The 16,881-nt window shown below is 36.4% G+C and overlaps 1 protein-coding gene across 1 annotated transcript in view; it reads left to right on the top strand.

Moving 5' to 3' along the window:
- The first annotated feature begins 4,679 nt into the window (after positions 1–4,679).
- LOC140162523 (aspartate aminotransferase, cytoplasmic-like) overlaps positions 4,680–16,881 on the top strand; it is a 30,731-nt gene continuing 18,529 nt past the window's right edge. Inside the window, exon 1 of the mRNA XM_072185772.1 lies at positions 4,680–4,885. Coding sequence (XP_072041873.1) covers positions 4,777–4,885 — 109 coding nt within the window. The 5' untranslated portion in view covers positions 4,680–4,776. The remainder of the gene's footprint in view (positions 4,886–16,881) is intronic.

Raw genomic sequence — 16,881 nt, 5'->3', positions numbered from 1 at the left:
ATTTTGCCTATTCAGACTTCCAAAATAACTTTCATGGTAAAAATACGAATAGGCCTATCATTTAATATTTTTAACTAAAGAGAGTGATTAGTAGGCCTACTTCATTTTAAAGCTTTAAATTGGGCTTCAACGTTGTCGATGATGCTGTTTCCTTTTTTTTCCTTTTTCATTTTTTAAATACCTATAGGATGACAATTTTGATGACTCCTTTACTTTAGTCCTGGCCCTAGCTAGAACCCGGCCTACACCGGATAGGGCAGAGATTTTGACACTTGATTTGGGTTATTGGACCTTTGAGGTTAAAGAATCACGGAGGTGCTTTTGCGAAAGCGGCTGCGAATTCGAGAAATCAAGATGGCCGCCGGCGGCCATTTTGAAAATTTTAAATTTTAGTTTTCACTCAATATTCATGTGTAATACATCATTCTATAGGTTTTTGCATACAAGGAATCAATTTCTGACATTATTTTTATGATTGAAGGTCAGTATAACATGTTTACATTCAAAATGGCCGCCAAATGGTTGCCAAAAGATGGGGTTTTCATTAAAATGTATTTAGAATTCAACATTTTAAGTTATTTGATGTTAAAAATAACCATGGGTTGCTGATATTATGGTGACAATAAAGCACAAGTCGTCTATGTCATTTCTGTCATCTCCTGGATATGTTTAAAAATCAAAATGGCTGCCAAAATGGCCGCCAAAATCGTCTTTTTTCATTAAAATGTGTTACAGGAGCATTATAAAGTACCAGATTTACAAGGAAATGGTGCCAAACATTGTGTTCTTTTGTATTCAAAGTATCTCTCTGGTAAAGGGGTAACAATATGACATCGGCATCAATTAATATCATCTCATGGGCATGTAAACATTCAAAATGGCCGCCAAAATGGCTGCAAAAACATGATTTTTTCATTAAAATGGTATTTAAAACAGTATTTTAATAGATGTTGTGTTAAATATTTCCATGGAACGCTGATATAATGTTAAAGGGTATTTCTATCCAAATTTCTTCCTGCTCATGTGTTTTTACATTCATGAAAGAAGCTTAAATCCAAAATTTCATGTAAATCGGACATTCCGTTGGCGAATTATGAACTATAACATATATTTCAATGGTCCATAGGATTGTGTGTTATACTTTCGTTGGCGACAGAATAAAATTCCAAATCGAACATTTTGGCCGGTTTCTCTGGAAAGGGAATATATTTGCAAGATTCCTTTTGCACATGATCATTGTGCACCTAGTATATAAGGGGTCCCGTTGGTACGAGCATGTCGGCAAGATCATTTTATGACAGAATGTTAACCATATGCCATGAAGCTGAAGAAATGACATCATCTCCTAGAAAAAACTGGTATCTTGTATGTTGGTGTAACAGTCATTTAAAGAATATATTTTGGTGGCCAAGTTGAATTTTAAACATGCCCAATTGCCCATAAGACCATGCTGTTTTCCTATTACTGCTATGCTATAATGATTATGTGGGAAAATACTCTCCTCTTATGGCACCATCCCCTTGAAAACCAGATACCTAGTGTTGCTGTAACAGATTTTGATGAAAAAATAATATTTTGGTGGCCATTTTGGGAGTCATTTTTAATTCCTTGAACTTGCCCATGGGATAATTTTGAATGACATGTTTTACCCCTCTGCCACAAAGATACTTTTGGATCTCGAAGAAAGCACTCATGTGGCGCCATTTCCTTGAAAATCAGATAAATTACATGTTGTTGAGACATAATATTATCAATTTAAAAACTATTTGCATGGTCATTTTGGAAAAAAGAAAGGAAAGAAAGCACTATTGTTGCAAATAATACATTAGGTAAATTGTAAGTTGCTGGATATCTTTAATTGAAAACAAATACCTATATTTTTGGGGCCATTTTGGCAGTTTTTAAATGTCAAGCATGGAAATGGCATAATATTCTATGTTTTTAAAACATGAAGTTTATTGCAGCCATCTTTAATTTGAGCTTTGTTGTTAAAGGGCCATTTCGCGAACCTTTGTCCGACCCCCACTTCACACCAAGCTTTTTGAGATTTTCACCAACAGGACCCCTTATATAGGGAGACCGGGGCAGGTTGGCCCACCTTGTGTTTCTGGGTATTTTTGTAGGTGTTGATATGGAATTATTGGGGTGTTAAAAAGTTATCCATGTCATGTAAAATATACATATAAAATTTTATGATCATACTCCTTTTAGTTCCGGATTTATCAAGGAAAACGATTATTTCGCATGTAAAGTGAACTTTTTTGGTTTCAGAAAATATCGCATTTCCTCAACATATTAATACGCGTACGGTGATAGTTTAATTCTAACATGATTAATTGGAAGGTGTGGGTCTTGCCTAAAATGCCATATAGTTGAAAGCTGTCCATCCTGTTTCTGTTCTGCGGAATTTGATGGAAAAACGAAAAATACACTATGGGGTACCACCGGTAGGTTGGCCCACTTGCGCTGGGACAGGTTGGTCCCCTTTGCGTTTATGGGCAAGAACTATGCATACTTTCTCAATTTTTCACCCATTTCGTGTCAAATGAAGCAAAATACAATTTACACAAAAAATCTATGTTGTCGTCCTATTTGAGCACTTTTTGACTAGAAATACCAATTTTTCAATATCATATTTTTTTTATAATTGGGAATTTGTACAAAAAAAAGTAATTCATCACTCAGAATAGTTAATAATGAACAAAAAAGACAATTATAATTGTTGTCCACAGCCTTTCAATTTCTCGTTATGGGTTTTTTATAAGATGATTGGTTAACGTTATTTCCTTGATTTTAGCTATTTCCTCAAGAATGACCCATGATGGCGCAAAATGAATTTCATTTGTTGACAGATAATGTCTTGGAACTATAATAGGTATTATCTTACTGCAGTTGTAAATTTATAATGTTTCATTGGAAAGAAATATGGCAATAACACACGGTAAATTGTGCATAGAAGCCAACCTGCCCCGTGTGGTGGGCCAACCTGCCCCGGCCTGGTTAATTTTCATTTCGCTCTCTCCTACAACTACCATAAGTCACAGAGCCATATAAATTCGTTAGCATTTACCTAGAGTTAACAGCTCTCAAGTATCAAATTGAGAGCCTCCTAACCCACAAACTGAGCTCTCCAGACGAGTGGGAAAAAGGGGGCCAACCTGCCCCGGTCTCCCTTACTAGGTGCATAATGATCATGTGCAAAAGGAATCTTGCAAATTTATTTTATAAATTTATAATTTATATCTAGAGAAACCGGCTGAAATGTTCGATTTTGAATTTCATTCTGTCGCCAACAAAAGGTATCACACACAATCCTATGGACCATTGAAATATATGTTATAGCCCACAATTCGCCAACTGAATGTCCGATTTGCATGAAAATTTGGATTTAAGTTTCTTTCATAACACATGAGCAGGAAGAAATTTGGATAGAAATACCACTTTAACATTACATCAGCGTTCCATGAAAATATTTAACACAACATCTATTAAAATGCTGTTTTAAATAACATTTTAATGAAAAAAATCATGTTTTTGGAGCCATTTTGGCGGCCATTTTGAATGTTTACATGCCCATGAGATAATATTAATTGATGCCGATGTCATATTGTTACCCCGTTACCAGAGAGATACTTTGAATACAAAAGAACACAATGTTTGACACCATTTCCTTGTAAATCTGGTACTTTATATGCTCCTGTAACACATTTTAATGAAAAAGACTATTTTGGCGGCCATTTTGATTTTCAAAACATATCCAGGAGATGATAGAAATGACATAGACGACTTGTGCTTTGTTGTCACCATAATATCAGCAACCCATGGTTATTTTTAACATCAAGTAACTTAAAATGTTGAATTCTAAATACATTTTAATGAAAACCCCATCTTTTGGCAACCATTTGGCGGCCATTTTGAATGTAAACATGTTATACTGACCTTCAATCATAAAAATAATGTCAGAAATTGATTCCTTGTATGCTAAAACCTATAGAATGATGTATTACACATGAATATTGAGTGAAAACTAAAATTTAAAATTTTCAAAATGGCCGCCGGCGGCCATCTTGGATTTCTCGAATTCGCAGCCGCTTTCGCAAAAGCACCTCCGTGATTCTTTAACCTCAAAGGTCCAATAACCCAAATCAAGTGTCAAAATCTCTGCCCTATCCGGTGTAGGCCGGGTTCTAGCTAGGGCCTGGACTATTTTGAGTGATGATAGGACTATATTTTAATTTTTTTAAATATAGGCCCTAGGCCTACTTTCGCTGGGATGAGATTGACCGAAATTTGGCATACGCAAGGGGTGTGGCAAAGATTTTTTTGGCAGGCCGAGAGTGGGAGTATTAGCAATTTTTGACAGGCTGAGATTGGGTGGGGGGCAATCAATTTTTGGTTTTGAAATGTTTAATACCCTTCCCCGATCCTCCCCCATGCAGCATGCTAGCAGTGAGGATCGGTCTGTGGCAGTTGACAGTCGGATCAAAATCATAGATATTGCCCATCTCTAAAAGCGTAGTTTACACTCCATCGCTGAGCAATGAGCGATTGCATTTGACCAATAAGATAGCACAATTTTCCCAGCGCAACAAAAAGCGATATATTTCATTGGCTAATCTGGGTAAGAATCTGCGATATCCCTCAGCGATGTAGTGTAAATTAAACTTCATCGTACGTGCGTGACCTTATCTTTCTTTGATCTTCCAGGCATCCGCAATAATTTTCCCAGCTGAGCCGAGCTTGATTCTGACCTGAAAACGGTAGATTTTACCAAATATGTCTCGATTTTCTGAAATCCAACAAGCACCGCCAGTTGCGGTGTTTGCACTGACAGCAGCTTACAAAGCAGACAGCAATCCTAATAAAGTAAATTGCGGTGTGGGAGGTAAGCTTACAAATTACAATCAATGTTTTTAAAATTCATGATTGGGGTCAGTCCATGTCAAATCAACCAGGGGTCCCCAGGTGACCCTCTCAGATTTTGATTAAATTCCATTAGAATAATCTTTGTGGCCACAATGAACCCATACTAAAAATTGGCCTAAATAGGCCATGTCGTTTTTGAGAAATGGCCGTTTGAAGTTTGGCCTGGACCCCCTTTTTTAGCACTCGCGAGTGTCATTGCATTGCTTATGCACTTATCAAGTCTTTTCCCTGCCCTGGGGGACCCGGGACTAGCGGGGACTTAGCCGGGGAAGTACATTTTGCCAGCGTGACATCCCCGGCACTGACCCCGTTAAAGTCCCGGCCTACGCCACGGGCATAAATTTTCTGTACATTCCCCGCTATGACTCGGCCCCGCTAGCGGGCTACAGTGTGACAATCCCGGCACAATCCCGACCCCATGGGCGGGACTTGCGTTAAAACAATGTACAATCCCGGCTATGCCCCGGCCCATCTTGCAGAGTTTAATATACCTGTGTCGATTATTGAATGAACGACATTATAGGCCTAATAAAAAAAAGATCGATTGGATTATTTGGATAGCAGTGATCGTACACAACACGGCCGATTTAATAGTGCATGCCGATAATTTAAAAGACATCGACATGTTTAAGCCTTAACTTACATGCAGACGCAAGGATTTTTAAAAACAAAATAAAGTGTTTAAAAAAAAATAGACTTTCATTTAAATAGATGCACGAAATTGGTTTTTAAAATATAATATTGGTTACTTATATTAGGTAACCCAGGCAAACCTTAGTTAACACATTTGCTGGTCAGCCAAATTCGCCGACAATGTCAATTGATGCATTTTTACATAGAAATTTAAAACTTGTGCCCGAAGAAAGAAACCTACATAAATATGTTTTCTATACTTCACTTGACCCAAATATATAATTTTTTATGGTGATAAGTCACCCGACATGGAATTTCAGAGGATTTTGATAGCAGTTCCATTAAAAAAGCTGCTATCATAATGAGACTAAGATCTAGAAACACCTCCGATATGACGTTTTGGGGAATTTTGCTAGATGAATCTTTTTGATGAAAGTCAGGCTTTGACAAGATGTAACTTTGCTACGGAAAGTGCTATGAAAAAAAGGTTTTCAGTTTTGGCTTTGTTTACTCAAGGGCTTTAATTTGATATATAAAATGATGCAGTTTGATGGCAAATTTGAATTCACCTAGGATACCTACTTATATAACAAGTAATTACCCCACTCCTCAGTTTGCTTTGTAGCGCCACAATCGTGAAAATAATGCATTACTAGGCATGTTCACAAAATTTTCAAGTAGGATATTTCACATTGAAATTATTTTGTTTAAAAAGGTGATTATTTAACTTAAAAATGAGGGGTCAACCATGTCTGTAGGTCAAAAATTAGCGAAGTTATGGGCAAATGTCTGTTTTTTAAAAACTGCACTTTTCTGCGCCCATCATTGACAATGCCTTACAATGACTTACTGTACAAAAAAAGCATGTAATGCATCATTTTTTACCACGATGATCCATTTTACACAAAGGCGATTTTATTTTATGAAATCTAACTTTCACTGCATGCTGACTTCTGTATCAAGGATAAAGTACCAGCACTTTTTAGACTACGTCGTCAAGTTTCTGGTGTCCAAATTTCACATTTTGTATTTCCCTATGGGGATTACACAGTTAAGCCATTGACTGTGAGCTACTGTGGACACAACTTTTTGGATTGAATGTCGCCCTCTATAATAAGCAATGTGGACATGTCTAGCATTACAGAAGAGTATGCATGTCAAAATCGGCAGTTCTTTGTATACGGTACCGGGTACTGATGTTTTTTAATGGTGTGACTCCTTCGTGAAAGTCCCCGCTTTGTCCCGGCAGTGCGGGGGAAAAAATTGTACACCCCGGCAAAAGCCCCGCTAACATGAATGATTGGCCCGGCATAGCGGGGACGATCTACTGTACATCCCCGGCCAAGTCCCGGCTAACTTCCCGGCCTGCGGGGCAATGATTTTGTGTACATCCCCGGCCACGTCCCGGCATGTTCCCGCTATGTCCCGGGTCCCCAGGGCCGGGAAAGACTTGATAAGTGCATTACACTTACTGTCTTTGGTAGCTCATAACTTCTTGTTCTGAACCATATGGAAAAGTTAGGCCCACTTTCGTGCAGAAAAGATTTGACCAGACAGCTGTGCTATGCAATGAGCATGCACAATAATGACATATGGATGATCGCCATGCATGCATGCATTAGGTATGCCAGGCAAACCTTAGTTAACACATTTGCCATGCTAGTCAACCAAATTCACCGACAATGTCAATGCATATTTACATATAGAAATTTAAAACAACTGGCCGAAGAAGGAAACCTACTTAAATATGTTTTCTATACTTCACTTGACCCAAATATATGATTTTTTATGGTGATAAGACAATCGCACATGGAATTTTAGAGGGATTTTGATAGCAGTTCCATTAAAAAAAGCTGCTAATACTGCTATCATAATGAGAAGATCTAGAAACACCCCGAAATGCCGTTTTGGGGAATTTTGCTAGCTGAATCTTTTTGATGAAAGTCAATCTTTGACAAGATGTAACTTTGCTACGGAAAGTGCTATGAAAAAAAGGTTTTAAGTGTTGGCTTTGTTTGGGCTTTAATTTGATATATAAAATGATGCAGTTTGATGGCAATTTGAATTTAGCTAGCATACCTACATGCATGCACATCATGCATGACGATTGATAGACAATAGACATCCGGGTTTGCCATGCTCGATAGTAGCTATCGGCTGATTCGTCTACCTATTTTAGGGCCAAATGTCACCCTGTTCCCCTTATCCAATCAAAACAAGTTTTATATCACAAGAATCCTTAGCTCAAGTACGGTAGATCAATAGACAATGTATCTATGACATTTGAGTCATATGACCCAATTGTTAAAATTCATATTTGAGGGCAAGCAAACAATTTTTTTCTTGGCCCTGTGACTGTGTCATTGCCGCTCATGCTATCTGTTTAAGCTAACAATCGGAAGAATCGGGAAGCACCGTAAAAATACTTGGTGACTGATGGCAAGAAAGTTTCGCACCACATAGTTTAGTTTAGTTTAGGCCTGCTAAGAATATGCGATTTTGGAGGCCAAAAAACGCAAAAATCTGTGATTTCCCGCCAAAAACGCAAAATCTGTGATTTTAAAGTTTTTTTTTCGCGGATTTAGAGAGTCTCTGTACCTAACATCAAGTGCTACCATCATTAAAAAAAATTTGAAAAAAATAAATAAATAAAAAATTTACAATTTTTTTTTGCGGATTTAGAGTGAAGTACTGCAATCATTTGTGGTTGATTTAAAAAATTTGGAAAAAAGTTACCAAAAAATTTGTAACTTTTGTTCACTGCATAGTCTATAATAAAAATGCATTGGTTTTGTACACAAGTCTATATCTTAGATTTTTTTTAAAATTTTTTTAAAATGATGGTAGCACTTTTTATATGTTAGGTCACTCCAGGGACTCTCCAAATCCGTGAAGAAAAAAAATCGTCAAAAAAAAAAAGTGCAAATAACGCAATTGCGTATTCTTAGCAGCCTTAGTTTAAATTAATCTTTATTAACCTCACACTCTCACATAGAGACCAGCCAATTCTGGCTTATGAGTGACGTCGCAGTTCACTTTTCAGAGAGCGAATTGTTGTTACGAAAACAAAACGACTGGTAAAAAAGTCTACTTAAAATGACCTCAAAAGGTCAAGTCTTCTGCGAAAAATCAAAATGGCAAAATTGCGACAAGAACTGTCAGTGACTTGTCACCCTTGCAAGTGAAAATACAGCTTATTTAGCCAGTGTCAACATGGTGTCATCGTTTTTTTTAACATATTGGAAGACCCGGCAGAGGTAATTTTTAAGTTTAAAGTTTATACCGTGCTTTTCTCTCACATTTGCAGTGGACCCAAATTATCTAAAACTTTCATTCCCATGGCCTTATCTTGCTGTATTTCAGCTTGGGAGCCATATGCAGAACAACCAGATTTTTTTGGGAAAAATATATTTATACGTAAGCAAGCAAGCCTCGAATTTCGTTATTTTTAGGGCAGGCCAACTTGGCCTTGGCTATTTAACATTTTAGGGGGCACCGAGAGTCAGGTGACGTTGGCGCGCATAAATACAGGCACATAAAAATGCCCGAAAATAGGGAATTTTGACCTTTGACCTCTATTAACTCTGCGCCATCAAAATCCCAAAAAGTTTTTGCTGGAAAATGAAACTTACCATGGAGGTCTTTAATTTCAAACTTGTTCGGACTTGGGATCTCGATGGCGCAGCCCGTTATGATGCTTTGAAGTTTGCACGAGGGCGCTTTTCATCAAAACATTGGATTTGCTGTTTTTATGCGCCATCAAGATCCCAACTTTTTTTCTTGGTTTTTGTGATGTAATCATTTGGTACTTCAAAAAATGCAAAATGCAGGTTGGGATAATGATGGGGCAAGATGTTATGCCCCTCCAAAGTTTGTCATTTGTAAACTAAGCTCAGAGAGGCCGCAATTTCAGGAATTGTTTCAGCTGAACGAGGGCGCTGTGCACGTTCATATTTGACATGTGAGTTGTTGGTTTTAATATGTACCGGTACCAATATAATTTTTTAGAGAAAATTGAATTTTTTTTTGGTATCGCAGTTGGGTACATAATTAGGGAGACTGGCTCTTAAATAAATAAATAATGGATGAATGAATGAATAAATATATGAAATAAATAAATAAATAGATAATGGATGGGTGGATGGATGGATGAATGAACAAATAAATATATAAATAAATAAATGTATTATTAAATATATAATGGATTGATGGATGAATAAATAAATATAAATAAATGAATGAATAAATAATGGATGGATGAATGAATGAATGAACGAATGAATATATAAATAACTAAATAATAAAGACTGGTGCCCTGGCATCATGGCCTCGGTGCCCCATAAAATGTTAAATAGCCAAGGCCAAGTTAAATTTTCTCTAAAAAATTATATTGAAATTAAAGACCTCCATGGTAAGTTTCATTTTCCAGCAAAAACTTTTTTGGATTTTGATGGCGCACAGTTAATAGAGGTCAAAGGTCAAAATTCCCTATTTTCAGGCATTTTTACATGCCTGTATTTATGCGCGCCGCCGCCGCCAACGTCACCTGACTCTCAGAATAGCAACTCATCAAAGAAGACATAATGCTTTGTCAATTAATGACAAAATGAGCTTGGGATCTCTTGATCTTAATATTTTAATGATTTTTTGAAAATTGACTTGGCCTCATTGTGGAGGTCAATTTGACCTCATTTCCCTTGAACAATGACGCGCAGCACAATTTGGGTTTTTTAGTGCATTACAAAAAGATGCGCCAACAAGATCCCAATTTCATTTTTCATCATCTAGCTTCTTTGATGACTAGTAGACAATAAACAAGCAAGAGCTACTTGGCATCATGTGGCGCACTTATTAATAGCTAGGTCAAAGTTCATAATTTGCTCCAAATTGGCATTATATTGCCTATGTGCAGCACAAAAGTGGAAATTTGACTGGTAATAGAAATGTGCGCCAACAAGATTGCATGTTACTTTTTGGATGATTGGTTAGAGGTGTGTATACATATGTATGTATAACTGATAGCAAGTAAAAAAGAAGTGGGATCATGTGGCGCACTAATTCAATAGAGGTCAAAGTTCATAGTCCATGTACAAGGATTGCTTCTTAATATCATCAATAATCAATAGATAATGTTATCGACTTTTTAGTAGAAAACTTTGTCAAAACTTGGAATTCACCATTTTTACGCAATATCCTGTAACATCTATTGGAAACGTCCAATTTCTAAAATCTAAAATTCCTAAGAAAGCTAAATGTATGTAAATCTTAGAAATTTAAACAATACTACCAATAATAATGCTTTTCATGTGAAAAATTCAACTTTCCTGGTATAAATCGTTCTGGGACACCCTGTATATACTGCACAATATTATGAGTTCCAGTCTGCCATGCTCAAGGCAGCTAAGCTATTGCCCTGTGACTGTGTCATTGCCGCTCATGCACTGCTTAACCACATAATCGGAAGAATCGGGAAGCAACGTAAAAAAAACTTGGTGACTGGTGACAAGAAAGTTTCGCATCACATACGTCAAAGTCCACTTTTCAAAGGGCGAACTGTTCTTAAGAAGTGTCAGTGACCAGTGTTCGAATTTAGGAAAAATAGATGGTTGTCCCACGGACAACCAGATTACAATTTCTGGTTGTCCGTCTAAGTTTTTGGTTGTCCGTAGGCCTACAAATGTGACTTTTGGTTAGATTTATGGTTGTCCGGCGGACAACCGAATCAGTATTTTTGGTTGTCCGGCGACTTTTTTAGTTGTCCCGGGCAACCGGACCACCAAAATTTCGAACGCTGTCAGTGACTATCACCCTTGCGAGTGAAAATACAGCTTATTTAACCAGTGTCAACATGGTGTCATGGGTTTGAATATTTTTTTAACATATATATGGCTCAAAATTTAAGCTAAGGTGTCATAAAAGTGTAACACACAATTATTTTTCCAGCTCTTTTCTTTTGGTCTCCAACCAGGTTTAAATTATAGTATGCACATATATCGTTCATAATACACTAAAAGAAAGATAAGTTATAGACCATTTACTTCACGAATTTGATTGTCTAGCCCTTGCGTGCGTTATATTTGACAGACACAATTTTGATGATTTTCTGCAATCAAATAAAAATTTATAAAGTATTACATAAGGTATTTTGTGGTTATTTAGGTGTAGGACCTACAGCAACTGATTGTGGAAACAAATGTGTCCAAATATTACAATAAGGAGGATAAATTGTTATAAATAAAATATATGTGTGTCTGTCAAGCCATAACATACGCAAGATGTCTGTCAAATGTAACATACAGAATAATAATTTGGCAAAAACAGTAGTTCAAGATGGGAAATTAAATAAAGATCACATGCAGTTTATAAATCACATGTTTTAAAACACTTTTATAAACTCTAAACTATCATCATAATGTGAACATCAAGTGATTTTTAATTTTTTTTAAACGTATTGCGTATGTTACTTTTGACAGACACATACAAATCTTGCGTATGTTACTTGCGTACAAATGTTTGACAGACAACACTTAACAATGGATTGTGTCATCAAAAAAGCTTCTCCTCACAAAGTGATAGTGCCACAAAGCTAGGTGGAGCTAAATGCTATGTCATGTAGCATAATTAGCTGTATCACCCTAGTTTAGCAGGAATTACAGCACCGTCTTGCGTATGTTACTATTTGACAGACATTTCAAGAAAAATTTTAAAATTGTTATATGTTCAAAAAAGATGGCAGCCACTTACAAATTGATTATAATATGGAGAAATGAAGTTATTTACAATAGATTTACCCTTTAGTTTATGCTTCAAGTCTTTGTTTTTAAAAAACTGAGGGACTTCAAAATCAATCAAAAGTTTGACAGACAATAGTAACATACATAAGGCAAACTTTTAAATCCTTTTTTGATCTGTTAACTTGTAATTCATAATGCCTCTTTCTGTTTTTTTGATTGGTTTACTGCACCATTTTGGGAAACAGGTCACATGAATTTCTATAAGGATCCATAAAAAAAATTAAAAGCTGTTGAAAAAAGGCGTCTCTTGGCATGTTACAAATAAAAGTGTAAAAATAGGCATTTTTACAGCTATTTTTTATTTTTTTATTATTTAGAGTGAAAGGATTTTACTTAAATTGTGTATGCTATGTCTTTACTACCTAAACTTGCCACTAAACTAGCAAATATTCCATTTCTATAATTATTATTTAAAAAAAAAGATGTCAAAATATATGGCTATAATATGACACCTTAGCATATTTTGAGCCATTATATATTGGATTAAGATTGCAGAGCTAAGCCCAGCAGAGGTAATTTTTAAGTTTAAGGTGGTACTACACCCCTGGCCAATTTTGTGCCTATTTTTGCATTTTTCTCAAAAATTAAAGTGCATTGGTGACAAATAAGATGTATATTATAGGGGCAAGGACTACAACTACTGCACTGAAAATTTTATTTCAGCACAGACAACAGTTGTGGAGTTACAGTCAAATAAAGGAAAACCAATTTTTGATCAATAAATCAATAACTACGGTACTTGTCTTGAGTCACTGAAATTTCAGAGTAGTAACTGGATTCCTTACCCCTATAATATACATACATGTAACTTTTGTTACCAGTGTTTTATTAGTTTTTGAGAAAAATGCAAAAATAGTCACAGATTTATCAAGGGGTGTAGTACCACCTTAAAGTTTTTTTAATATCAGTGCTTTTCTTTCACATTTGCAGTGGATGCAAATTATCTAAAACTTTCATTCCCATGGCTTTATCTTGCTGTATTTCAGCTTGGGAGCCATATGCAGAGCAACCAGATTTTTTTGAGAAAAATATATTTATACGTAAGACGAAGAGGTTCAAGAAGCTCGTCCTACTCATTATATATACTGCAATTAGCCATGACACAATTATAACTTAATCGCATGTTCATTGCACGGCATCTGTCAAGGCAAGCCAAGTATAATATTGTGTACTTGCCAGACCCTATAGACAGGGCTAATTGTTCCCATTTTAATTCTCGGACGCAGGTGTACACAGTGGCATAGCTGTGACTTTTTCAGAGGGGGGATTTTACAAATGGTCAAAAATGGGCTAAAAAGTACAGAAAAGGCCTCAAACTCTTAAATATCAGGACGGTCAGCATCCCACAGTGGGGTAAGAGTTCTCATCTCACAGAGGGAAACTGCCCCATTCTAAACCCAAAGTGGTTGAAATCTTTTTAATAAAAGATAATTATTTCAAATTGTGATAGTTTTAAACAAAAATAAAACTTTTCAGGCATTTCAAATTTCAAGTCAATTGACGTCAATTGACTTTGATTCAGCATTTTAAGATTTAAACATGTCCTGTTCTTAAGAACTTTACGTCACCTCCTCGCATCTCCAATTCAGCGATCGCTATACATTTATTCAGCGAGATTGATCTTGCGTATCTCCCTAGACCACACAAGATCGATCTCGCTATCTAGACCACACACTGTATTGCAACAGCTTATGTAACTGGTATTTGGCACGGATAACATAACTTGCGGAACAGAAAGTCCCGAAAATGTTGCTTTTTTTAATGCTTTAAAACCCCTTTGCTTCATTAAAACATAAATTGCATGCGCAAAATTTTGCGAAATCATACAAAAACATTTTTTTTTTTGGATCGGGTTCAAGCCCCAGCTGCGAATGTATGTGCCCTTGGTTTATCCCGATCTATGCTTGCTTTCACAGGTTTTCTCTGGGATCTCCAGTTTCCTCATTACTATCAAAAATCGGTGATTAGTTCTTTGGTTATCAAAAAACTTCCTTCCTTCACCCAAAGGAATTTGGGGAGCTGCACAGATGTAATTGGTGGATGTTACAATCTAAGTGTGGATACATAGGTTTGGGCCTGGGTTGGCTGCAACCAGCCTACATATACATTGTAGTTGAAGAGATCTGATAGCAGGCTGCGACAAATCGCCTGTCCGATAGCCCGGGGCAATCACATTTTTTGTCGGGCAATTAAAACTCTGAAGAGCTGTGCCCGGTCGGGCAAGTCTAAATTTAAACCAATTAAAGCTTGATGATTTAAAATGGAGTATTTCTGTCCAACTTGGCATGTTCACAGAAGTAAAAAAACGTCAAAACAAAGTAGAAAACTTCTTGAAATGGAACTCAAATTTCGCTAGGCACTCGTATCCCACACCAGACTTGCAGACATATACATGGTCGCATGTCACAAATAGGTCACCCAAAAATGGAGGAGCCATAACATGAAAATGCTTTCTTCACACTTCAAGTTTGGTTTATTCTAAAAGTATAGTACCTATTGTGGAAAGTTTGGTGTCATTTTGTAGATAATTATGTTCTTTATCAAATACAAAAAACCCCAAGTTAATTGGACAACTACTTTGAGATTTATACTTCAATATGAAAGATTTGTCAATGGGGAGCAGGCGGGGAGCTGGGCGGGGGAGCCCCATAGGGTTTGTACACAAAATTGTGAAAATATGGCAAACTTCAAACCTTTGTATCTTAAAAGTACAATTAGCATGGACCACAAATTGCACATATAACATCCTGGATTGTAGATCTACCTCATAGTAGATCAACTGTAACAAAAGATGTAACTAATTAATTGCCTAATTAAATGCTTATTAAGACAGTTTTTCCTATATATATGTTACTGTACACGTAATGCTCTGACATTTCTAAATGGCCTATCTTTGGCGCGAATCATCCTGCTTATTCAAAAGTACACATATTTTTAAGGAAATTTGATGAGGAATTCAATTATGCTATTAGTTTTAGTGCCAGAAATGGGAGAAAAAAGTTTTGATTGATAAATGTCATAAAAATTGTAAAATTATTTTACAATTTTGGACCACCCTGTATGTTTAACACTTGTAGGGATACCAAACTCTTTCTTCCTAATTTGTTTGATGGGCCCATGAAATGTCTTTCTGAATCCATATTTATTTTGAGCTACATAGCTTTCAGAAATTTTTTCAAGGACATTTTTTGAGGGCATTACGGCAGTGGGGTTGGGCACCCACGGCAATATGCCGTCGGTGCCGTGGGTTAATTCGAGGGCTGCCCTCTAATAACGCCCCCCAATTTTTCTGTGAAAAATTGACAAAAATGCGAACATTTCCATGACAAGCTTACCTTAAAACTTGCATCAGTCATGTCAGTCACGATCGCTAAATTGAATGGACAAAACCTATTATGACTCAACTCCCATCCATTTCATTGCCTAATATGGTAGAATTTCACTAATTCCATGCACTTACAGGTGTAATTTTGTTGTATTCCCCACGAAAATATCATTTTCCGTGGGCGCCGCCATCATGTATAGTGTGAATCCCTCCTTTTAATAGGAGCACCATCGGGAAATTGAACACGATTTTAAAGCTTTTTTCACTGACAATTCACTTCAAATAAACGCCCCCTTTTGGAAAAATGCAACGCCCCCGGGGCGTTTATTACAAACAATACGGTATATGACATTTGTGTCACCCTGTATATTGACCAAATATTTGTGTGTATTCCTGGTACTCTAAGCTTTACAGTGATGTATAATTTTATATGGTTTTGACGAACAGAATATGAATTAGATCAGTTTAAGTACAAAAACATGTAAATCGTTGAATTTTTTAGTATGTAACGCATTTGGCCCCCAATTCATGGCGCACGACCAAATGTATATGGTCGCATGTCACAAATAGGTCACCCAAAAATGGAGGAGCCATAACATGAAAATGCTTTCTTCACACTTCAAGTTTGGTTTATTCTAAAAGTATAGTACCTATTGTGGAAAGTTTGGTGTCATTTTGTAGATAATTTAATTATGTTCTTTATCAAATACAAAAAACCCCAAGTTAATTGGACAACTACTTTGAGATTTATACTTCAATATGAAAGATTTGTCAATGGGGGAGCCGGGGCGGGGGAGCTGGGGCGGGGGAGCCCCATAGGGTTGTACACAAAATTGTGAAAATATGGCAAACTTCAAACCTTTGTATCTTAAAAAGTACAACTAGCATGGACCACAAATTGCACATATAACATCCTGGATTGTAGATCTACCTCATAGTAGATCAACTGTAACAAAAGATGTAACTAATTAATTGCCTAATTAAATGCTAATTAAGACAGTTTTTCCTATATATGTTACTGTACACGTAATGCTCTGACATTTCTAAATTGCCTATCTTTGGCGCGAATCATCCTGCTTATTCAAAAGTACACATATTTTTAAGGAAATTTGATGAGGAATTCAATTATGCTATTAGTTTTAGTGCCAGAAATGGGGGAAAAAAGTTTTGATTGATAAATGTCATAAAAATTGTAAAATTATT

This window comes from Amphiura filiformis, chromosome 10 (genome assembly GCF_039555335.1).
Source record: "Amphiura filiformis chromosome 10, Afil_fr2py, whole genome shotgun sequence".
Lineage (NCBI taxonomy): Eukaryota > Metazoa > Echinodermata > Ophiuroidea > Amphilepidida > Amphiuridae > Amphiura > Amphiura filiformis.
The sequence above is the reverse complement of the archived record's forward strand: the minus strand, read 5'-3'. Positions and strand labels throughout refer to the sequence as shown.